The 25,331-nt window shown below is 42.8% G+C and overlaps 1 protein-coding gene across 3 annotated transcripts in view; it reads right to left on the bottom strand.

The window, feature by feature from the left end:
• Nucleotides 1–2,062: 2,062 nt before the first annotated feature.
• The window catches only part of LOC124720392 (protein roadkill-like), a 46,283-nt gene continuing 23,014 nt past the window's right edge, over nucleotides 2,063–25,331 (bottom strand). The window contains exons 2-4 of one of the 3 annotated variants that reach the window (XM_047245730.1): nucleotides 17,116–17,689; nucleotides 13,153–13,299; nucleotides 2,063–2,490 (exon numbers count right to left, since the gene is read on the bottom strand). In XM_047245730.1, coding sequence (XP_047101686.1) covers nucleotides 2,178–2,490; nucleotides 13,153–13,299; nucleotides 17,116–17,678 — 1,023 coding nt within the window. In that variant the 5' untranslated portion in view covers nucleotides 17,679–17,689 and the 3' untranslated portion in view covers nucleotides 2,063–2,177. Of the gene's footprint in view, nucleotides 2,491–13,152; nucleotides 13,300–17,115; nucleotides 19,582–25,331 lie in introns of those variants that run through there. The other 2 variants (XM_047245732.1, XM_047245731.1) reach the window with 2 other exon arrangements.

The following is a 25,331-nucleotide window of genomic DNA, read 5'->3' as shown; positions in this document are numbered from 1 at the left end:
AGATTTACAATATTCAGGACCAATATTTTAAATTGAGTTATCTGTTTTACAGGTAAATGGTATGTATAAATTACATTGAAAACGACCTCCTCTCTCGCAGGCGAATTGTTTGATGTACCGGCTAGCCTGGATTTCGCATCGTGTAGCGTGTGCTTCGCATACTTCGGAACAAAATTTTATTTCTAGACTTTTCTGTCGCACTGGACTGAGATTTACGTATTTCGTTATCAAAATAAATTTTAGCCATTTCTCAGATACCAACCACACACTTACAAGCACTAGTTTAAATAAATGCAAACACGTTTCAAAATATATGACGTCCGTTTCGACAGCGGATGTCTGCCGTGAGTGCTATTGTGTTTGACGATGCGAAGAACACAGGTGGAGTTCTGGGCTGTTTTCCGTCTGCTGACGCGTGCCATACCGTTCCAAAGTGCCGTAATAGCAGAGTGCAACAGGTGAATGGCGTTAGGCGCGATCCGAATTTTGGGGAGTCACCGTTTTTTTTTAGGACGCTCTAGCGCGGTCACCACTCGCCGTCAGAAAATCACTGCTGATTGCTGCATGTTGTAGAAGAGTTTGTCCAATTTAATTTTGTGTTGAGTTTTCAACTTTGAGAAACACGTAGTCTTTGTGAAATAAATGAAAATCTGAGAAAAGTCGGAAAATTTTGAGGCTTTCGTTGTGAAGCCTACATCCTACAGGGCAGGAAGCACGAAATTTGGATTTAGGAGCCCAAAACATATGATTATGGAATCGCTGAGGAAAGATCTGCCACAGTTTCTTACCAATTGGTATTTTTGGTGATTGCACGCAGGGTGGCTCTGGATAGTTACTGCTAGATATTTTACGGTAGGTGACTTACTGTTTCCAGCAATTTGTGATCAGCAGTGTAATTGTACAGTAGTGGATTTCTTTTCCTGTGTATGCACAGTATATTACATTTATTTATGTTGAGGATCAAGTATTCAGCAATGCCGTGGAGGTCACTCACCAAGTCAATACTGTCTCCTGGCGTCGCTGCTTCCTCACAGAGAATGTTAAGGAGCTTCCGTGTGTAACGCTGCCACATGAGGGTCACAGAAGCTCTTGTTCAGAATGCAGTCTGCCAGTTGGTCACACATGCACGCACAGGGACGCCAAGTCTAATTCTATCACAGCGGACAGGGGAATGAATGTTTCAAATGTGGTCTGTTTCCAAAACGCCTACAGAGACGCAAAAGTGTAATTTGGGGAAACTGCCGTACAATTCCAGTGATCGCTCCATGTCTCGCGTGATTGAGTATAATTCCCTGAGAGATGGTTGGTTGTTCTGTAAGAGCAGCAAGGGAGGTGTGTGGGAGAGGAATGATTTTAGGTGGTTCTTCAATTCTCTTGATTTGAAGGTGAGCTGGCAAGAAGGCTGCAGATGGTGTGAGCATGATGTGGTGTGAGCACTGCTACCAATGTGACATTGCAGTTAATCACGTAAAGTACTTGTGCAGTGCATGCACAGAAGTGAATTCAGTGTGAGGTCGCAAGTGAAGATACATTCTAACTGAACAGCTTATATGGCAGTAATTTAAGTATGGTGCAGTTCGCAGTGATGTAATGTAGCAATATAAGACACTGCTAGCAAATGGTTTGCAGTAATTAGGTAATGTAGGAGACTGGTGCAAAGAACTAACATTAACGCACAACAACCGGTATTCTCGCATTTGTGTCTTGGAAGAGATTGGGTGTTTACATTTCGAAATACAGCCGGTTGTGAGAGACGTCGGCTGTATTCTTGTAAGCTGTTTGAATACTGTATATGGGACGAGAAACAGAAGACAGAGGGAGAGAGAAGTGAAGTTTATGAATGATGGAGTATTTTGCAATTGTTGCTGAGCTTTTGCAGAAATTGCTTGTGAAATGTTTTACATAGTGAATTCTCAAAAGGAAGGTTTCTCACGTTGGTTTACAGATATCTCCTGTTGTTGCAGTAGTTGTGGTGTTACTGGAGTAAATGTGTGGACTGCAAAAGGTAGAAATGAATAGAGAAAGTGATTTTTTTTTCAATTTTTTATTTTAATATCCTGTACAATGAAGTAGAGGATGTCATTTCCTCTAGTGGCGCGTATTAACTCTGTGTTAGCATCTCTACGAGCTGCTGACCGTTCTGCCGACTGGCGATGTCCAGGGGGGTGCTCCCGTCATTAGCCCTCACCCCCCCTGTCGGCTCCGGCCTGCAGCAACGCAGCCGCCGCTTCTGTGCGGCCACAGTATGCCGCGCAGTGCAGCGGCGTCCACCCCCCCGGAGTCCTGGCGTTGGGGTCGGACGCCGCAGAGAGCAGCAGCCGCACCACAGCCGCGTCGCCTCTCCGTGCAGCCCAGTGCAGGGCGGTCCGCCTGCGCTCGTCCCTCTCCCGCACGTCCGCCCCAGCCGCGAGCAACGCCCGCACCTCCTCCACCGCCCCCTCCTCAGCCGCCTCTATCAGCCTCCAGCCTCGCTCTGCCCCAGAAAGGCTCCTGCACAAAACATAGACACACTTACTCTCAACTATCGAGACACACACACCGAATGAAAGAAACTGTCACAGCCGCGAAACTGCCAACAATTCTGAATACACTTCTTCCGAGCGACAAGTCACAAATCTAGAAATCTCGCTTCTGCGATACGGGTTAACCAGCGTATTGCAGACAGATCCACAGCACTAGCCCATAACCAAAAACTTCAGCCATCTCCCATTAAAAATAGGTGCACTCCATCCCGTAACAAATTAATTTGGCACATTTCCTCATAATTCACTCCACAGATCCGCCTCCTTTCACCTCGGCATGCAGTTGCTACCCAATCCTTCATCTACATTCAAACAGACCCCTAAAACTACCTTCTCTAGGTACGAATTCCTTCTGTCACTTAGGAAGAAAACACTAGAAACCATACACATCTGTAAGTACTGAAATACAATTTCATCATCAGACAGCTAAGTGATTCAGACCAGTAACATGGAAATTTCCTGACATACCGACAAAAGATATAAAAGTCACTGCTTCGTACACAATAAGTCGGTCGACATATTTCAAATACAACAAGGGCACCAGGTCGACTCTCCCTGACACACACACACACACACACACACACACACACACACACACACACACACACACACACACCTTACAGACATTCCTCCTTAGCCATTTTCCACTTCTTGTCAATAATTTGTTAGACATTCATATTTCCTTTTGCCTGCTTTATTTGCTGAATTTATATAGTTTCTTCTTTTAACAGTTGAATTCAGTATCTCTTGCATTAACCAAGGATTTCTATTTGGCCCTGTTTTTTACCTATTTGATCTTTTTCTACCTTCTCTGAAAGCTACCGATTCATCCCCCAAAACTTTATTCTTTGTTTTTCATTGTCCTACTTTGTTATTGTGTGTGCTGTAAGTCCATTGCTTCCTTCTCTACCAGTAAGTTTCTCACTTTTTTCGTTGTAACATAACCTGTTGTGTTTGCATCCCAAACATTTCCCCACTTCCTACCTTTCCAAGTCTTGCGTCTCATCCTGGCGTTCTATTTTTTTCTGCTTTGTTTCATATTCTCTACGGAGCATACTGATTTTGATATCAGCATGTGCTGCATAATTAATACTATTATCCTGGACACAAAGTATACAATTCGACACTATCGATGTTGTTTTCAGTGTGCATGTAGCACATGTAGGCGTGTGTCATCTTATATGGAGCGTTTTTAAAAATTCTTTTACCTGTAAGTATGTACTTCCTGCGCCAAATTACGCGTTATTACCCGCATGATTTGTTTGCACGAAAATTGAAAAATTTCTGTTTGTTGCCTGCTCCTGATATAATTTCAACACTAATTCTCTGTGTCTTCCATGACTGCCAGTCGAAATGAGTGTGCTTCTGTTGCCTCCCTGAGGTGCAGGAGGGTTTTGAATGTTCACTGGATTCCAAAGTCGATGTCTGCAGCTGATTATCTTGGTCAATCAAAGCAGGAAGTACTTTAATCTCTATACAGGAGGGAATCAACATCTACATCTACATGGTTACTCTGCAATTCACACTGAAGTGCCTGGCAGAGGGTTCAATGAACCTATTTCATACTATTTCTCTACCATTCCACTCTCAAATGGCGCGTAGGAAAAAGGAACACCTCAATCTTTCCATTGGAGCTCTGATTTCTCTTATTTTATTATGTTGATCATTTCGTCCTACATAGGTGGATGTCAACAAAATATTTTCCATCGGAAGAGAAAGCTGGCAACTGAAATTTCGTAAACTGATCTCACCGCAAAGAAGACAGCCTTTGTTTCAGCGACTGCCACACCAACTTGCGTATCATATCAGTGACACTCTCACCCATATTGCGCCATAACGCGAAATGAACTGCCCTTCTTTGCACTTTTTCGCTGTCCTCCGCCAATCGTACCTGGTAAGGATCCCACACCGCGCAGCAATATTCCAGCAGAGGACGTACAAGTGTAATGTAGGCTCTCTTTGGTAGGTTTGTCGCATCTTCCAAGTTTCTGCCAACAAAGCGCAGTCTTTGTTTCGCCTTTCCCACAACATTATCTATGTGGTCATTCCAATTTAAGTTGCTCGTAATTGTAATCCCTAGGTATTTAGTCGAATTGACAGCCCTTAAATTTGTGCGATTTATCGTATACCCAAAATTTAGCGGATTTCTCTTAGTACGCTTGTCGATGACCTCGCACTTTTCTTTGTTTGGTGTCAACTGCCACTTCCCGCATCATAAAGAAATTCTCTCTAGATCATTTTGTAATTGGAATTGATCGTCTGATTATTTTACTAGACGGTAAATTACAGCGTCATCTGCAAACAATCTAAGGGGACAGCTCTGATTATCACCTAGATCATTTATGTAAATCAGGAACAGCAGAGGGCCTATGACACTACCTTGCGGAACGTCGTATATGACTTCTATTCTACTTGATGATTTGCCGTCTATCAGTATGAACTGTGACATCTCCGCGAGGAAATCAAGAATCCAGTCACACAACAGAGACGATACCTCATACGTATCAAATTTGATTAATACTGGATGTATACGTGGACAAGGAAAAAATTCCCGGATTTTTCCCGGATTTCCCGCTTAAAAATACACTTTCTCCCGCGTGGAAACACTTTTTCCGCCTTAAGTGACAGTATATTTTCCCTTGGAAGTGCAAAACTTATCAATCCTTTGAATGGTTATGATTTTGGACATGGGCGTAGAATTTCCCGGCACTTTAGAAAACGAAACTCAGGGAAAAAGACACGTTTTGGAAATATCTTTGACGTGCAGCAACATGGACGTTGCGTATTTTCGTATTACGACAGCACACATTGGAATTCCACCAAACACCGCATGTTACTTTACGAATCACTGAAATCGAGATTGCGATGCGCTTTTGTAAGCCAGTCACAGCTCATGTCACGTGATCTCGCCAGGTCATGACAGCGAGTATTCAGAGCATAGGACGCGTGACGTAGTCAGCCAATAGCAACATCCCTGCTAAGCAGCGGTAACACACGAGTTAACGGCTTACATTAGTATACATAGTGTTGCTACAAGAGAAGCAAAGCTTCCGCATATAATATTGGTCACAAAGGTTAATAAGCTGCAAGAGAAGCTAATCTTTCAATATGATGTTGATTTTTTGTGCGTGTTACACTTTAAGATACATCACACAAATATGGCAGGAAAATTTTCAATAATGACATAAATGTCTGATCTCCAGGGTTCGAAATTCTTCTACATGGCTTGTCATCAAAGAGTTGATTTTTAAATGGAGTCAAACACTCTGTGATTTAAGAATTTCATCGTACATCCTCGCGCATAGTCCAACTTACGATAAAGGATATTTACTTTGAAAGTAACGCTTTTCAACCAGCATTCGCAATATTTTTCCTCGACCTGCTCGAAACAGGTTCGTTCCAGCAGCTGCCGGAGAACGCCAGGTAAGAGGCGCCCCGGGCTTGCGCAGCTAACATGACGTAGGAAGCCCGTATGTACGTACACGTATAACATTAAAAGATCTTACATTACCTTGTAAAAGCAGTAAGACGTCACAGGGTACTCCAAGAAATCAGAATTTCGTGAACCATACTAAAATGTGCACATTTAAACTGCAACGTAAAGCGCACATTCGTATGTCCAGATTCAGATGTAAATTATCTTGGAGTACCAGTGCTGCATTATCTCATGTTTGGTTCTTTATTATGGCATAATGCCATACGTGCTAGAAGATGAAAACTTGCACTTGAAATGCAGCGAACAGTTGAAACTAGCCAGTACTATGGAATTAAAAGTTTAGTTTCAAATACATTGGATGCCTCTGCGGAAAAGGTTAATGAAAGCCAAATTTCTTTAGCAAAGAGACAAAAATAACTTCATTGTTCTGCAAGGCGATTGGTGCTTGATGTCAGAAACGTGGAAACAAAATAAAATCTGAAACTAATAATGTATATCAGCCTTCGGTAATTATGTGAATGCATTTTAATTCACTTGATACCTCCCGGCCAAAGATATCCGTTTTGCTCTCATTTGACGCGAGAGTAAACGAAGGAGAAACAGGAAAACCACTGAACGTCAACACGGGTCACGTGGAGACTGCCCACTGTAGTTCAGACTTCTCTGCGCATCAGCCTCGCATCTACGATATTTGCGAACCGGTCAACACTAAAAAAATCGAATTTTCAAAAGTACCCTAGGGCATCTTGTAAAACACATCATTCTGAAAAATTTGAAAGAAAAACATACGTGCTCGAGAAAATATAAGACATGTTATTTGGCCTTAAGTGTGCCAAAGTGCAGTGCCACGCCTCTTCGTACAGCGTTCTCCTATCGCACGTCGCTGTATTTCACTCTGTGGAATTGAAACGTGTATATTTTGTAAGCGATGACATCAAACTATATTCAGGACAGTGGGAATAGAAATGTCCTGTGCTGCCTCTCCTGCTCCCAGTCAGCCAGTTTGAAAGCCTGCCCCTCTTTAATTTTTAAAAAAACTCGCCATTAATAGCGGATGGGATTATTTGTAATCGGGAGAACAAGAACTCTTCAGAAAATTTGGACTCTTGATTGCCTAATAGCTAATAACTTCCTGTTTTGTGTGACAAAAGTAAAATACAGGATGCATAAAACCAATATAGACAAGAGACAAGCAAGAAAGTACACATTTCAATACTTACCTCCTAGCATTTTTTCTCTCTAATCTTGCTACAGCTTTAAATGGCGTGCTTTGCTTTCTGCACAAGAATCTATTACCTCACCAAAGTTCGTCAAACTTTTTGCTGCATGAAAAATCGAAATTTCGTTATCTAATACTGAAAAAGCTGTTAATACAAATAACACCCAAGACTGGTGTGGTTTCTGGATCTGATTACGTCTATTTTGTCACTGTATGCTAAATAAAACAAAACAGGCCTTTCTAATATTGTAGCAAATTTTGTAACACACACACCAAATTAGCGAGACTGTTTTGGCACAAATGGTCATTTTTAAAACACGATAGAATATAATTCACCAAGTACCAATATCAAATGCCTATTAGCCCTACAACAAGCAAAAAGCTTTATGTTAGGAAATAGTTTCACATTTCATTCATACGCACCAGTTTCTCAAGCATGAGATCGGAAAGTAGTATTACGAAATTCTTATATAAATTAGGAATAGTCTCGTCCTTCCATAATTTGTGTGATATCCCCGTTTATTCTGCTTCCTCGTTCTAACAATCTAGTCATCACCAAATCTGTGGACATTCCTGCCACTGTCAAAATTTGTTCGCCGATCAACTTCAGCAGCCCTGCCAGAATCACCGGTTTAGTTACCCCGCGATTGTTCTGCCATTAGGTGTTGTTACAAACTCGTACAAAACGTTTTCTGCGTTACTTCCGAATCAGAACTTAAGCGGCTGCTAGCTGGGGACTGTACAACTGGTCCTTACTAGTGTAGCGATCTGGCCAGAAAGTTTCTGTCAAAATTTCATTTTCTTGGATACAACGAGAAGATAATACGTAATCTTACCTACTTGTTATTCCTGCAGTCGTTTATTTCCATTCTGGTAGACTGAATCTATGGATTTCGCTACGAATTATAACAAAGCCGATCATTCGAAAACCCAATCAACCACATCAGACAGCGACTGGCATTCATCCGTTCGGCTTTACTCCGCTCAGCTCGTACGGCCCCATCCCTTTTGTCTGCAGAAAGTTTATTTTCTAGATGCGATGAGGATTCTCCTGACATATCACATACACTACACACGCATTCAAAAATCAACTTACGATTCATTCATAAATGAACTTTAAATGTGTTCAGAAACCAACAAGGATGCGTTTCAAAATCAAATAAATGATCGATAGATCAACGTGCCCTGGATGCTAGGCGCTTTGTGAAACAAGTTTTTTTCCTTGAGAATATGAATTTGGCGCCCCCTTTTCCCGGTACCATCTTGCTGCTTGCTGCGACTGCTTGCACAGCGAAGCGGGAGAATCTGCTTCTCAAACGCGACTCAACTGCGCATGCGCATGAGCTCGCTCGCAACTGCTGACACGAATGTAATGTAAACAGTTGTGACTTCACGGTCATCGGAGGCAATTTGTTGTTATGAAGTATTGCACAGTCTTCCTAAAGCCTTTGACACATTTTGCTGTTGGCAGACGCTTGCATGAGGACTGTGTGTCGACATCGTATATGGTGCATTTCCTTTGCATTTTAAGTTATTTTGGTTTTTTCTCTAGTTAAGTTTCATTGTTGCAGTATTATTCTGCAGTTGCGGGATACAGTAATATCATTTGTTAGAGTAACGGTTCTTACCAGTCAAAATTACAAAAATTTAACTGAAAACTAAAACAATGAAAAATTCCCGGAATTCTAAAAAATTCCCGGGTTTTTCCTGGTTTTCTCCCGGATGAAAAAATTCCCGGGATTTTCCCGGATCTCCTGGTGGTCCCGGGTCGTATACACCCTGTAGAAGATGAAAACGTGCCCTTGAAATGCAGCGAACTGTTGAAACTAGCCAATAGTGTGGAATTTAACACTTTGTTTCAAACAAACTGGCTGCCTCAGCGGAAAAGATAAATAAAAGCCGAATTACTTCAGCAAAACGACAAAAGTAACTTCATTGTTCTGCAAGATAATTAATGTTTGACTGTCAGAAAGGTGGAAATTGTATTAAAATCTGGAACTAATGACATATTTTAATCTTCCATAATTGTGTGAATGTATTTTAATTCACTTGATATCTCCCAGCCACAGAAACCACTCTCTTTCATTTGACATAACAGCAGTGAACGAAGAGGAAACAGCAAAGTCACTAAATGTGAACACAGATCACCCCCCCCCCCCCCCCCCTACAAGTCAACTTTGAGGAAATTTAAGACGTGTTATTTGGTCTTAAATGTGCCGAAGTGCAGCAGAAATTAAAATGTCCTTTGTTTTTTAAGCAAAATAACCTCGCAATTAATACTGGATGGAATTATTTGTAACCGGAAGAAGAACTCTTCAGAAAATTTGGATTCTTTATTGCCTAATAGCTAATAACTTTCTGTTCTGTGTGACAAAATGAAATACAGGACACACAAAACCAGGTAAGACAAGAGACAAGCAAGACAGTAGATATTTCTTCAATCCTTGCGTTTTTTCTCACTAATCTTGCTACAGCTTCATATGCCATGCTTTCCTTTCTGCGAAAGAATCTGTTACCTCATCAAAATTCGTCAAATGTTTTGCTACATGAAAAATCGAAATGTCGTTGTCTAATACTCAAAAAGCTTTTAATACAAATAGTACCAAAGACTGGTGTGGTTTCTCGATCTCATTACGTCTATTGTCACACGAAAGAAAATAGGCCTTTCTAATATTGCAGCAACTGTAACACACACCAAACAAGCGAGGTTGTTTTGGTAATAATGGTCGTTTTTATAATACGGCAGAATGTAACTCTGCCAAGTAATAATATGAAATGCCTGTTTGGCCTACTACAAGCAAAAGGCTTTATGTTAGGAAATAGTTTCATGTTTCATTCATAAGCTCCAGTTTCTTAAGCATGAGCTCGATAAGTAGAAAAGCAGTAGTACGAAATTTTTGTATAAATTTGGAACCACCCCGTTTCTTCTCCTTCCTCGTTCTAACAAAATCTTCTCATCCCTAATTTTGTAAGTATTCCTATCATTGTCAAAGCTCATTCTCCAGTTAACTCTACTAACTCTGCCAGAATCACCGGTTTCATAATTATCCAGCAATTATTCTCCGGTTAGGGGTTATTACGTGTTCGTACAATGCGTTTTCCGCGCTACTCCCAGAATGGAACTTAAGCGGCTGCTAACCAGGAAATGTACAACTTGCCCTCTCTAGTGTAGCGACCTGGTCAAAAACTTTGTCGAACTTTCATTTGCTTTGATACAGCGACAAGATAATACGTTAATATTTCGTATCTGTTATTCCTGTCGGTTGTTCATTTCCACTCTGGTAGTCTGAATCTATGGACGTAGCTATTCGCTCATCATCTGCATACCAGTCACACACACATACTACATTCACCCGTGCGGCTTTATTCCGCTCAGCTCGTGTAGCCCCGCCCCCTTTTGTCTGCAGGAAAGTTTATTTCCGGATGCGACGAGGATTCCCCTGGCAGGCACATCACGTACACTATGCACGCATTCAAAAGTCAACTTATGATTCATTCAGAAATCAACTTAGAATGTGATCAAAAATGTTCAAAAAGCAACAGGGATGAGCTTCAAACTCTTTTGAATAATCGATAGACCAATGTGCTCTAGATGCTAGGTGCTTTGTGAAATAAGGTTATTTTTCCCCAACAATACGAATTTGCCCCCCCCCCCCTCGCCACCGAAATTGCCGCCTGGTTCAGATACTCCGGTTTGCTGCGTACACAACCAACAGCGACATTCCTGTTTCCAGAAGCGAGAGAAGGTACTACTCGGACACGACTCAACCGCGCATGCGCGTGATTCCGCCCGTAACTGCTTAAATGAATCTGATGTAAACAGTTGTGACTTAATGCTCATCGGAGGTAATTTGTTGTTACTAAGCACTGCATTGTCTTCCTACAGCCTTTCTCACATTTTGCTGTTGGCAGACACTTGTATGAGCACTGTGTGTTTTTTTGTTTATATATGAACAATTTCCTTTGCAATTTAAATTTCATTCCCTCGTTCATATTTTGTTGCTGCAGTATTATTCTGCAGTAGCAGGATACAGTAATGTCCTTTGTTAGAGTATCGGTTATTACCAGTCAAAATGACAAAAAATTAACTGAAAACTAAATAGATGAAAAACTCCCGGGATTCTAGAAAATTCCCCTGCTTGTCCCGGTTTTCTTGCGGATGAAAAAATTCCAGAGTCTTTCCCAAATCTTCCGGGCCGTATACACCATGTAATAGTCTCTTGTGAGGAATGGTATCAAAACCCTTCTGGAAATCAAGGAATATGGAATCGATCTTAGATCCCTTGTCGACAGCACTCATTACTTCATGGGAATAAATAGCTAGCTGTGTTGCACAAGAACGATATTTTCTGAATCCGTGTTGGTTATGTATCAATAAGTCATTTTCTTCAAGGTGAGTCATAATGTTCGAGTACAGTATATTCTCCAAAATCCTACTGCAAACTGAGGTCAGTAATATGCGTCTGGAATTCAATAGGTTACTCCTATTTCCTTTCTTGAGTAATGGCGTGACCTGTGCTACTTTCCAGTCTTTAGGAACAGACCTTTCGCCAAGTGAACGGTTGTATACGATTGCTAAGAAAGGCACTACTGTGTCTGCATACTCTGAAAGGAACCTGATTCGTATTCCATCTGGACCAGAAGACTTGCCTTTCTTAACTGATTTGACTTGCTTCACAACACCTAAAATATGTGCTTTTATGTCACTCATGCTAACAGCTGTTCTGGTTTCGAATTCTTGAATAGTTACTTTGCCTTTTTGCGTGAAGGAATTAAGGAAAACTGTATTTAGTAACTCCGCTGTAGTGGCACCATCATCATATATTTTTTTTTTTTCAGTAGGACTAACTATCTTTGCCCACGTCGCTTGCTCTTTTCTAAAAATAAAAGTTAACTACCATGGAATTAGGCAAAACTTCTCCTCGGTGAATCAAATCCACTACTCATCACACCTGGTGACCATCATCAATCGAATACAGGAGTTTCTTTACGAGTGACGAGCCATACACTGCTGTACGCATCTCCACTCAGCCACACCCACTGCATTTCTCACTTCTCGAGAGCAGATACCTCAACCATTAGACCAGCTGAGTGCGTTTGCTGGCGTAGATGGAATTACCATTGTGGATGATGTTTTTTACCCATGGTTTGCAAACACTACCGCCAGAGGTTCTCATGTACATCCTCTGCAGTAGGGCAACATCCACCGATTCGATTTCCCTTTTGCTACTCTTCCCACAAGTCCCCCGGGATAAACTCTAGTGCAAGTGTCGATGAGAAGCTGAGTCAGAAGTGGTGGTGTGCTCAGGCAACCGACTGCTCAAGGAGACTGCCTGCAATAAGCAGCAAATCTGGGTTCCTGTTCCAGTGCGGCACGATTTCCAATAGTCACTACAGATGTAACTGACCTGGGAACCATTTAAGGAATATTCGAATTACATTTTAAGACATACCCAAAACAAGCAGTATCCTCATTCCAGTACTAAATATTAACTTTCTGTCATTATTACTTGTATTTCTGTTTACCTTATTTTCGCCATTTCTTCCTCAGTGTCTTCAGTAACTTATATCTACAACCATTTACATAAGTTTTGTTGAGTGAAATTCAGAATCAATTCGTAAGACACACAATCATCACTAAAAACAAAATCTAGATTCAACACAATATATAAAGAATTTTGGGAATGGGTATGATTTGTATGGGACACTTCCTACGTAACTACAGTTGAGTGACTGAACTGAACGTAATTCTCACGGCAAATACAGAGAACGAGAAATCTTCTGCATATGTGCTCAATCTTCAAAATATCATACCCAAAAAAGTGAGAAAGGAGTAACGTTTAATGGCAACTGTAACCTCTATCCAGAAACTGAAGGAATCTGTATTTTATTTTATTTACTATATTGGCTGGTTAATGCCAAAATAAGCAGTACTGTGAGGGTAAGACTTGGGCACGTGTGGCAACACAACTCACCGGAAGCGAGAGACGGCTGCGTCATCAGGTGGAGGGGTGTGTCGGGCAGACGTGGGAGGCGCAGCTGCAGCAGGAGTCCGGCTGTGGCCGCTGTGGGGTTGACGGTCAGAGTTGGGGGTGGGCCCGCCCCCTGTGGCGGTTGGCGAGCTGCACAGAGAAACACTGTGTGGATGGGCGTGTTCACACAGGGGCTCACTGCAGGCGGTACAGCTGAGGGACTGTCCACCGGGGCAACAGAACACACAGTGCCAACAACAGCAGCCCGTCACTTAACGTGACTGTGCCACCAATGAACTGGTCTTTTTCTGCACTACTTCTGCCATATTCCCCATTGGCGTAGCCTAAGATGCAAAACAACAAATTGTTAAAAATGAAGCACAAACCAAATTCCAAACATAAGGGCCAACAATTTTGCTGCCATGACAAAACAACTTTCAGACAGAATTTAGAAGCAGTTAAAGTCAACTGGCTGCTACTTTTGGTTGTGAGGTAATTTGAAAACTGATACATGGTTGCTGAATTATATCACTGGAGGAAGAGAGAGAGAGAGAGAGAGAGAGAGAGAGAGAGAGAGAAACAAACTGATAAGTTGGGGTATCAACTTACTGTTGAAACTATACGGTCATGGATATGCAGGCGCTGTTTGATGTGAAGCCCGAGGGAATGACGAAGATGGACAAGAATTACAAGAGCTATGCTATAAAAGTTATCAAGAGTATATTCAAAATCTGCATATGAGTAAAGCAAATAGAACTGTATATATGCATGTAATGTCTCCACAATTCGATTCATTGAAAAGACAGCAGTGGTGATGTGTTTCTTAAACAACAATTTTCGTGTTGATCAGTTTGCAGTAGAGGCCACCATTAAAAGAAAAAAATGGATTACGCAGTGTATGCAATTTTATCTGCTGGACAACGTTTACAACTTGTGAAGTAACATGTAGTCTATTGAATATGGATTTTTTTTAATTGAAAAGGAAACAAAATAGACTCGTATGGAGCATATGTATCTGAGAGACAGAGGCAACAAATGATAGCTGGATGAAAACGTCACATCAATACTGACGTTGTGGGAGATATGTCGTACACCTGTAGGTGGACAGCAAATATAATCTGCTGTATCCCAGTAGCAGGAAACCTGACGGGGGGAGGGGGCAGAGATTGCCCGTCTGTTTTGTGAAAGGGAATGCACGGAAAATATTCAGGACGATAGCTGAACAGAAGGGAATGTGATTGTAAGGCACAGCCTTGAGTGTGACAATGTTACTGTGCTGGCTCGATTATTCTCTTCTTGTTTCCTCCCGGTGTGCATGACTAGCTCCAGTGCTCATAGCTCCTGCTTTAGTGGATATCTCGGGGAGTCACACCCTGCTCTTTGGGGCCAGTCACCTAGGGGTAGCGTCTTTTTTAGTAATCAGGAAAGTCCTCAACCCGGGTTGGAACCTCACCATCACTTGAATTTTGAATAAGAATCAGCAGCATTGGTGTCTGAAGACTTCCAGCATCACGTGTCACCCTCTTTCAGCCAACAGCCTTTCCAAAGAGGGCGGAGGGGCCGACAGAGGTTCAGGGCACTCTCTTTCTCTTGAGGTCGGAAACTGGTCCTAAATGAGGAAAAATTGGCAATGATCAACAACGTGAGGATACAGAAGACAATGTAAACCACTGCTTAAAGATACATAACGTGCATCAACATGACATGTGGCATGTGATTCAATAAGAGCCATAACGGTCTCTCCACTAGCAAAAGACTAGTCCCCCATTCAAACCTCCAGGCGAGGTGGCCCAAGAGGGAGGTGACCATGAGAAAAAAGTTGAGTAATCAACAAAAGGATAACGTTCTACGAGTTGTCATGTGGAAAGTAAGGAATTTGTATGTGGTTGGGAAGCTAGAAAATAAGAAAAGGGAAATGCTGAGGACGTATCTAGCTGTAGTGGGTGTCAGTGACGCGGAAAGGAAAGAAAAGAATAGGGTTGTAGCAACAGCAGCAGATAACAGGAGTAGGATTCAGTATCAATAGAAAGGCAGGGCAGAAAGTGAGATACTGTGAACGGATTATAGACGTTCTCGTGAGAATCTAAAGCAAACCAACAACGTCCATAGTTCAGGTATACATGATGACGTCGCAAGTTGAAGGTGAAAAGAGAGAAAGTATGAGGATATTGAACAGGTAATTCGGTACATATGTAAGTCATGGAGGGATTGAAACGCAACCATAGGGGAAGGAGTAGAAGAAAGGGTTACACGAGATATGTACTTGATAATAGGAATAGGAGAGAAGTAAGGCTAGTTAAGTTCTATAGTAAATTTATCCTAGTAATAGCTGGTATAGTCTATTCAAGAATCTTGAGACAAGGGGGTATACTTGGGAAAGGACCGAAACATGGGAGGTTTAGTGAGATTTTGAAATCAGATACTGGACTGTAAAGCATACCCAGGAGTAGATATAGACTCATAACAATTTAGCAGTGATGAAGAGTAGGCTGAATTTTACAAGACTCGTCAGGAGCAATCGATGTACAAAGAAGTGGAATACAGTAGTACTAAGGAAAGAAGAGATGAGATTTATGTTCTCTGAGGCTACAGATACTGCGATAATTAACAGCTCAATAGTTGGAAAGAAAAACGTAGGTACAAAGAAGCTAACTGCGAAGAAACCATGGAAAACATAAGAAATCCTTCAGTTGATCAATCGAGGACAGAAGTTCAAAAATATTCAGGAAAATTCAGTAATTGAGAAATATGTCACTTAAGGATGTAATGAATAGGAAGTGCAGAGAAGCTAATGTGAAATGGCTGCACGAAAAATGTGAAGAAATCAAAGAAGGAATGATTCTTGGGACTACTGACGCAGCATATAGAAAAGTCAAAGCAATCTTCCACGGAATTAAAAGCAAGCGTGGTAACATTAAGAGCACAATGGGAATTCCAGTGTTAAATACAGAGGCGAGATCGGATAGTTGGAAAGAGTACACTGAAGGCCTCTCTGATTGGAACAACTTATCCGATGGCGTGACAGAAGAACAAGCAGGAGTCGGTATGGAAAATATTGGTGACTATTATCAGATTTTAAAAGCGCTTTGGAAAATTTAAGATCAAAGAAGGCATAAGGTATAGACAACATTCAATCACAAGTTCTAAAATCATTGGAGGAGGTGGCAAAAGGTCTATTCTCACTGGTGTGTAGAATGTATGAGTCTGGCAATATACAATCTGACTTTGAGAGAAATATAATCTGCACGATTTGGAAGACTGCAAGAGCAGAGAAGTGTGAGAATTATCGCACAATCAGCTTAACAGCTCAAGCATCCCAGTTGCTAAGAAGGATAATACACAGGAGAACGGAAAAGAAAATTGACGTTCCGTAACGTTCATAGGATTTGTGGTCCTGGCGAAAGTGTTCGGCAATATCAAATGTTGCAAGATGTTTGAAATTCTGAGAAAAATACGGGTAAGCCACAGGAGAAGTCGAGTAATTTGCAATATGTACAAGAGGCAAGAAGGTAAAATAAGAGTGGAAGACTAAGAGCGAAGTATTCGGGTTAAAAAGGGTGTCAGATAGGGATGTAATCTTTCGCCTCTACTGTTCAACCTACATACCGAAGAAGCGATGACGGAAATAATGGAAAGACTGAAGTGGAATTAAAATTCAGGGTGAAATGATATACGATTTGCTGATGACTGATTCCCTCAGTGACAGTGAAGAAGAATTACAGGGTTTGCTGAATGGAATGAACAGTGTAATGAATACAGAATATGGAATTAGAGTAAATCAGAAAGGCGAAATTGATAGAAGCAGTAGAAGTGAAAACAGCGAGAGACTTAGCATCGTGACCGACGATCAGTAAGTAGATGACTTTAAGGTGCTATGCAACTTAGGCAGCAAAGAAACCCATGACGAACAAAGAAAGGACGATGTCAAATTCACACTAGCACTGCCAAAAAGGGAATCGTGCTTACCTAGCTTCTGCTGGTGGCCCTCCGAGCATACTGCAGACTTCAATGACTTCTTGCGGGTACTCGAGCACAGCGTCCGCCCAGCCCCGCGTGGCCATCACCTGCGGGTGGTCCTTTATGAAGGCGACGGCAGCCCTGGTGGCGTCCGGGCACGAGTGCCTCACTGCCGTGACGGCCGTCGCCGCTGCGGTCTCGACGGCCAACTGCGAGATCAGCTGCCGCTCGCAGGCAGCCTTCAGGGCCGACAAGCCGTACTTGTCGGCCGCCGCCAGCAGCTGGGCGGCCGTGTCGGGCAGCTGGGGGGCCTGCAGGGTATACGCGTAGGCCACCAGGAGCCTCAGCACCGGGCCCTCCACGTCGTCGACGCTCACCTGGCCGCTGCTGGCCTCCGGCATGTCGTGCGCGAACATCGCTGCGAAGATGGGGCTCGCGGCTGCCAACACGGCCCTGTGAGCCGCCACCCTCATCTCGCCCGCCACCAGCGTCACCAGGGCGCCTTCACCCCCGTCTACCAGGGCGGCCAGGGCCTCGGTTGTGGTGTTGTGAACCTCCGTAACTGCCGACATGGTGGGTGGTCCTGAAACACAGTGCCACTGAGCAGCCCTCGCACTGCACCCTCAACACTTGTACGAGGCGCATGCAGACCTTTATGAAACAACAGCTGTTAAAGTGTTGTACACCCTAAATCAATTGCAACGTCACCAGTTTCCTTAAAATGACAAGGGTCCGTACTGCTTCGTGATCACCTAAAGTTTGTAACTACCAGCGCGGTGCTACGATAGACTGCTTTCACCTTCTAAAAATGTTATCGTTCTCAGTCTAAAGATGGTTTATTTATGTCATAGCAAAAAAACTGGCAAAGCAACAAACGTCTTTCAGCCCTAAAGTTACAGGACTTCTATTTAAATGCAAGCTCGTGGCACCTCTGAGAAAAATTTTCTTCCTCCTTATCTCAGGTTCTACAGATCCGTGACACCTCATCGGAAGCAATGTACATGTAATGCAGAAATCGGTTTCCTCGGTGAACGTCTCAGGTTAGGCACGATTAAACTTTACTGGCCGGCTCGACCAAGTGGTTCTAGGCGCTTCAATCTGGAACCGCGCGCCTGCTACGGTCGCAGGTTCGAATCCTGCCTCGGGTATGGATGTGTGTGACGTCCTTAGATTAGTTAGGTTTAAGTAGTTCTAGGTTCTATTAGACTGAGGACCTCCGATGTTAAGTCCTATAGTGCTCAGAGCCATTTGAACCGTTCTGAACCACTGTAAGGGTCTAAATTCATTAGTACGTTTAACTCTCCTTTTAACAGACTGATATCTGTGTCTTCTTTCTTAAGAAAAAGATTCAGCGCCCACCTCCGTGGTAAACAATGCTGCATAATACAATAATAAATCATGTCGCCCTTTTATCCGAATGTTGCAAGCTATGGTGTACCCAGGTATTTCCAGGTTGAGCAATTTAGGAATTAAACTCGGTGCCTCCATTTCCAGGACGTGTGTTGTGGAACTTTCGCACAAATATATATTTATATCTCCTTTTGGCGTGGACGTGTTTGTATAGCATCTTTGCCCCACGGAACGTTCGGATACAGTTAGTTGTACATTTGCTTGCGTTTTATATCGCTTTGCGGTTTTTTTCGCCTCCCCATTCCAAGTATGCACTCAATGTTATAGGCTCAAAACTTTTGACACTGGCGTTGTAATCGCATAATGAACGACTTTTTACTGTTGTTTACAGGTATCGTTACCGTATTTTCCTACATCCAAGTGGTGCTGCATGTCAATAAACGAACTGGTAAATCTTTAATGTATCCCGAGATCAGTGGTGTAGTATTCTACTTTATTGTGACACACTCAATGCGACTGTAGTTTACACTGAGCTTTCGCAGATTCTTTCACTCAAACGGTTTTCTAGGTATTCACAAATTTGCCAAGATACTGAGCGGGATCGTGTCTGAATTATTAGTAGACAGAGCCATGGTCCCTATCACCTTCAGCATATTTTGGAGACACAATCTTCGTCCGGGTCTGCGCCGTGTAACCGGCAGAGAAACGTGTGTGAAACTCAAGTAGTGGACTGGCTATGCAGGGCGCGGCGGTGAGACACTCTGGGCTCACATTTGGGAGGACAGTGGTTCGACCACACACCGTGCAGCAGGTCTGCAGACGAAGGGCGAATGAGTGGACGTGGCTGCTTGTTATTTGTGTCTTCTGCACCGGTTCTCTGTTTGCTGTCCACCCACACAGGTTTTTCTTCATAGAGTGTCTCTCAATAGGAGTGCCGTGATGGTGCCCTAGAAGAGGCATGACCTTAAAGGTAGCCCTACCGGTCTTCATTACCGAATGTTCCACAAACTGCAACAGGTATTTAGCTGTCGGTGTGTCGTTTCCCAGGAAAACCATGAGGAAGTGGTCTCATTTCGTCCATCATTAAAGTTGTTTACAAGCTTTCCAATGAGTACGACGTGCATTAAACTACTTTTCAATATTTGTACGAGGGCAGTTCAATAAGTAATGCAACACATTTTTTTTTCTGAAACAGGGGTTGTTTTATTCAGCATTGAAATACACCAGGTTATTCCCAATCTTTTAGCTACACAACGCTATTTTTCAACGTAATCTCCATTCAATGCTACGGCCTTACGCCACCTTGAAATGAGGGCCTGTATGCCTGCACGGTACCATTCCACTGGTCGATGTCGGAGCCAACGTCGTACTGCATCAATAACTTCATCATCCGCGTAGTGCCTCCCACGGATTGCGTCCTTCATTGGGCCAAACATATGGAAATCCGACGGTGCGAGATCGGGGCTGTAGGGTGCATGAGGAAGAACAGTCCACTGAAGTTTTGTGAGCTCCTCCCGGGTGCGAAGACTAGTGTGAGGTCTTGCGTTGTCATGAAGAAGGAGAAGTTCGTTCAGATTTTTGTGCCTACGAACACGCTGAAGTCGTTTCTTCAATTTCTGAAGAGTAGCACAATACACTTCAGAGTTGATCGTTTGACCATGGGGAAGGACATCGAACAGAATAACCCCTTCAGCGTCCCAGAAGACTGTAACCATGATTTTACCGGCTGAGGGTATGGCTTTAAACTTTTTCTTGGTAGGGGAGTGGGTGTGGCGCCACTCCATTGATTGCCGTTTTGTTTCAGGTTCGAAGTGATGAACCCATGTTTCATCGCCTGTAACAATCTTTGACAAGAAATTGTCACCCTCAGCCACATGACGAGCAAGCAATTCCGCACAGATGGTTCTCCTTTGCTCTTTATGGCGTTCGGTTAGACAACGAGGGACCCAGCGGGAACAAACCTTTGAATATCCCAACTGGTGAACAATTGTGACAGCACTACCAACAGAGATGTCAAGTTGAGCACTGAGTTGTTTGATGGTGATCCGTCGATCATCTCGAACGAGTGTGTTCGCACGCTCCGCCATTGCACGAGTCACAGCTGTGCACGGCCGGCCCGCACGCGGGAGATCAGACAGTCTTGCTTGACCTTGCGGCGATGATGACACACGCTTTGCCCAACGACTCACCGTGCTTTTGTCCACTGCCAGATCACCGTAGACATTCTGCAAGCGCCTATGAGATGCCCTGGTTTTCCGCCAAAAGAAACTCGATCACTGCCCGTTGTTTGCAACGCACATCCGTTACAGACGCCATTTTAACAGCTCCGTACAGCGCTGCCACTTGTCGGAAGTCAATGGAACTATACGAGACGAAGCGGGAATGTTTGAAAATGTTCCACAAGAAATTTCCGGTTTTTTCAACCAAAATTGGCCGAGAAAAAAAAAAGTGTTGCATTACTTATTGAACTGCCCTCGTATAACTTCCACTGGTGGCGATGTTTTCTTCTACAGTGTAATTTCCGTGTGTGGGTCACACAAGTCAGAAACGATTTCAGGTTGCCATCAATTTGGAATCTTTACAGTCGTCTCATCAGTATGAATTGCAGACTTCTTTATTCTTTTTCCATCCAAATTAGAAATTAATCAGCGAAAGCACTCGACGCCCTCTCGAAGGTTTTTTATTAATGAGAAAACATTTGACAGCTTTTGATATTAGTGTATTACTTTCTTCCACCCCTCAGAGGCGTTTTTGATGTGATGGGGCCTTCCACTGTGATTCCACGTGTCTGATGGCATCTGGTCTTTATCAACCAACTGGTCCAGAAATAGGCAAATAATCGACGAAACTAGTTTTTCAGACATTATTTTCTGAATAGACAGCCAACCATGATCCAATATTTCTAAGACAATATATCGTACTCTGTATAGATTGTTAGATAACAATGTCTTTCTTCATTTTTCTTAAGAGGGGGACTTCTTTCCACGTCGTTGATTGAAATGAAAATTGCAACTCGTAACCTCTGGCTCAGGAAATAAATTTCCAGCTGATTGGAATGGACATTAGCAACTTCCAGAGTCATTATGAGAGAAGAAGGTTCCATCCGAGCACATTTTTATTTGTTAAGTAATAGTAAATATTAGGACTATGTAGTATGTATCAAATAGTGAGGTGCATTCTGACTCCTAACATGTACACAATTGTCTTTCATGATTCAAACAAACTGTTAGTGGTTAAATTATGCTCTGTGCAAAATTCTGCCAGACAGCTTCCCCTTTCATTCCCTTACTTCAGTTCTTTTCTCCCCAAACTTTTCTTCCACTTCGTATTCCGACTATCGATTTCGAGTGCCACATCACAAGTTTTCATCTCGCTTAACAGTATGACCAATTTCTTTTCTCTCAAAAAGCATTTCCTTAATCTCTTCGTCATTTTCGGAACCAGTTGACGTGCAGGCCAGTACTCCTGTAACTGGTTTGGCTGTGTGTCTGTCCTGGCTGTGGCAGCGACTTCACTGTGCAGCTCAGATAGCAATAAGATGTTAGTGTTTTCGGCCGAGAACGATATTAAACAAATTTCCAGTGACGTCAGGGAGAAATCTAGGGAGGAGCTATTCTCAAACACACGCATTTCTTGCTACCAGATGCTGAGACTAAGACAGGCATTGTGAAGAATCTAGCCACATCAAGATCAAGGACGCAGATTAAAATACATAGGCACAATCATCGTCCAACTGAGCTAATTATAAACCTACGGGGCATTCGATCTGCAACGCTACACATTTTTCTCGGCCAATTTCTGTTGGAAAAATGCGAAATAGACATCGTGGAATATTCCCGCTTCAGCCCCTACAGCTTCATGAAATTCCAACAGCTGACAGCACCGTATGTAGCCTCCAAAATGGCGTCCGTGAAGGAGGTGCGACCCAAGCAGAGAGCTGTCACCGAGTTTCTTTCGGATGAAAACCAGAGCATCGGAGATCTTCATACCCGCTTGCAGAATGTCTGAGGCGATTTGGCAGTGAACAGAAGCACCGCGAGTCGTAGTGCGAGGTGTCTGTCATCGTCAGAAGGGCTTACTGGTGATCAACGCCTAGCCTAGCAGCGCCATCGTCGCAGCAGGGTTGTGCATATCTGGCCGACCTCCACGTGTCGGTCAGCTGCAGACGGCTGTGACTCCTGCGATGTGGGAACGTGCTCTCATTCAAGGTGACCGGTGGATCACTCAGAGCTGAACAACCCGCATCTCGCACCTTCCGACTTCCGTCTGTTTGGTCCAACGAAGGATGCTCTCCACGGCAAGCAGTACACGGATGACGGCAGGTCACTGATGCAGCAAGACGTGAGTGGCTGATAAACTGTTTACTCACTCCGTCAGTTGAATGAAACAACCAGATGAAACTGGCCATGTCAGCTATATCAACACTTTTTCAACCACTCTCTGGGTTTGCAATGTAGCTAATTATTACGAATTGTCATCTTACATCGAAAGCGTAGCTTACCACGGAGCTGGGAGGAGAGCAGAATTTTGGTTCTCACGCTGGCACAGCTGATTTCAAGTGAATAACTTCAGTACTTTCGGAGGTATAAATTTTTACCTAAGGGACGACTGATGGATTCATCTATAGCATCAATTGAAACTACAACCAGAAGTACAGGTTCATAAGATCTAATTGTCTGGAATTTTCTTTCGTTTCATTACCACAGATTTCTGACTAAATAAAAAGTTTTCTGACTAAATAAAAAGTAGTTTGGAAAATAATTATTACATCGTGTTTTGGTTATTTAAGTGTTTTGCAGGGTCTGAGGAATGAAATGGCACATAATTCAAGCTCGTGGCTAGGTTCAATGAAGATAAAATAATCATGTTTTTCGTTCTAGTATGGATTAATTCACAATACGGAAGATGCAGCAAAATTCAATGTTAGATACAAACTGGAAGGCGCATAAAGAATCATGTATCATTGCCTATAATGAAGGTATTAAAGATAATTATAGATGATTCTCAAGTTGTGTTTTGTTTCATGGAAATTCCAATTAGTGACGTTGGATATTGAAAATCGAGAAGAGATTTGGCCTTTATGTTTCAGTTAATGTGTTTATTCGAAATAATAAATGTATCATCAGGTATAAATGTGATTTGGACGCTTGGGAGACAGAACACGTATAAATAAACCTGAGATCACTGGTGTGCAAGTCGCTGAGCGAGTCCCTCGCCTGTCTTCCCTCAGGACACCTCTTCTGGTTTGTATCTAACATTGTGTTCTGCTGCATCCCTCCTATATTCAGAGTTAATCCATGCTAGATCTGAAGACGTATTTGCTTGTTCGACCTGCACTGAACCTTGCCATGACCAATAATTTATCATTTTCCACGTAAAATGTTTCTAATTTTAACTCCAACATTAGGATTTCATTTTAAAAAATCACTTTAACCACCAAATGACGTTCACAGTTACGGCCATTAGTAGCAATGCGTGGCCCCATTTGACACATATAACTTGTATCTAAAACACCTAGCTATATCTAGTCTCTATCCCGAGTTCTCCCCCCCCTCCCCCATGAGTCATTGACATTGCCGTTGGTGGGGAGGATTGCGTGCCTCAGCGATACAGATAGCCGTACCGTAGGTGCAACCACAACGGAGGGGTATCTGTTGAGAGGCCAGACAAACGTGTGGTTCCTGAAGAGGGGCAGCAGCCTTTGGTAGCTGCAGGGGCAACAGTCTGGATGATTGACTGATCTGGCCTTCTGACGCTAACCAAAACGGCCATGTTGTTGTTGTACTGCGAACGGCTGAAAGCAAGGGAAACAACAGCTGTAATTTGTCCCGAGGGCATGCAGCTATACTGTATGGGTAAAAGATGGCGTCCTCTTGGGTAAAATATTCCGGAGGTACAATAGTCCCCCATTCGGATCTCCGGGAGGGAACGACTCGAGAGGACGGCGTTATCAGGAGAAAGAAAACTGGCGTTCTTCGGATCGGAGCGTGGAATGTCAGATCCCTTAATCGGGCAGGTAGGTTAGAACATTTAAAAAGGGAAATGGATAGGTTAAAGATAGATATAGTGGGAATCCGTGAAGTTTGGTGGCAGGAGGAACAAGACTTTTGGTCAGGTGAATACTGGGTTATAAATACAAAATCAAATAGGGGTAATGCAGGAGTAGGTTTAATAATTATTAAAAAAAGGAGTGTTTGTAGAATACTACAAACAGCATAGTGAACGCATTATTGTGGCCAAGATAGACACGAAGTCCATGCCTACTAGCTCTGCACATGATGACGAAATTGATCAATTGTATGATGAGATCAAAGAAATTATTTAGCTAGTGCAGGGAGACGAAAATTTAATAGTCATGGGTGACTGGAATTCGAGAGTAGGAAAAGAGAGAAGGAAACATAGCGGGTGAATATGGATTGGGGGTAAGAAATTAAAGAGGAATCCGTCTGGTAGAATTTTGCACAGAGCATAACTTAAACATAGCTAACACTTGGTTCAGGAATCATGAAAGAACGCTGTATACATGGAAGAACCCTGGAGATACTAAAAGGTTTCAGAAAGATTATATAATGGTAAGACAGAGATTTAGGAACCAGGCTTCAAATTGTAAGACATTTCCAGGGGCACATGTGGACTCTGATCTCAATCTATTGGTTATGAACTGTAGATTAAAACTGAAGAAACTGCAAAAAGGTGGGAATTTAAGGATATGGGAGCTGGATAAACTGAAAGAACCAGAGGTTGTACAGAGTTTCAGGGAGAGCATAAGGGAACAATTGACAAGAATGGGGGAAATAAATACTGTAGAAGAAGAATGGGTAGCTCTGAGGGATGAAGTAGTGAAGGCAGCAGAGGATCAAGTAGGTAAAAAGACG

Source organism: Schistocerca piceifrons, chromosome 11 (genome assembly GCF_021461385.2).
Source record: "Schistocerca piceifrons isolate TAMUIC-IGC-003096 chromosome 11, iqSchPice1.1, whole genome shotgun sequence".
NCBI classification, from domain to species: domain Eukaryota; kingdom Metazoa; phylum Arthropoda; class Insecta; order Orthoptera; family Acrididae; genus Schistocerca; species Schistocerca piceifrons.
Note: the sequence above shows the minus strand (reverse complement) of the source record. Positions and strands in the feature narration are given on the sequence as shown.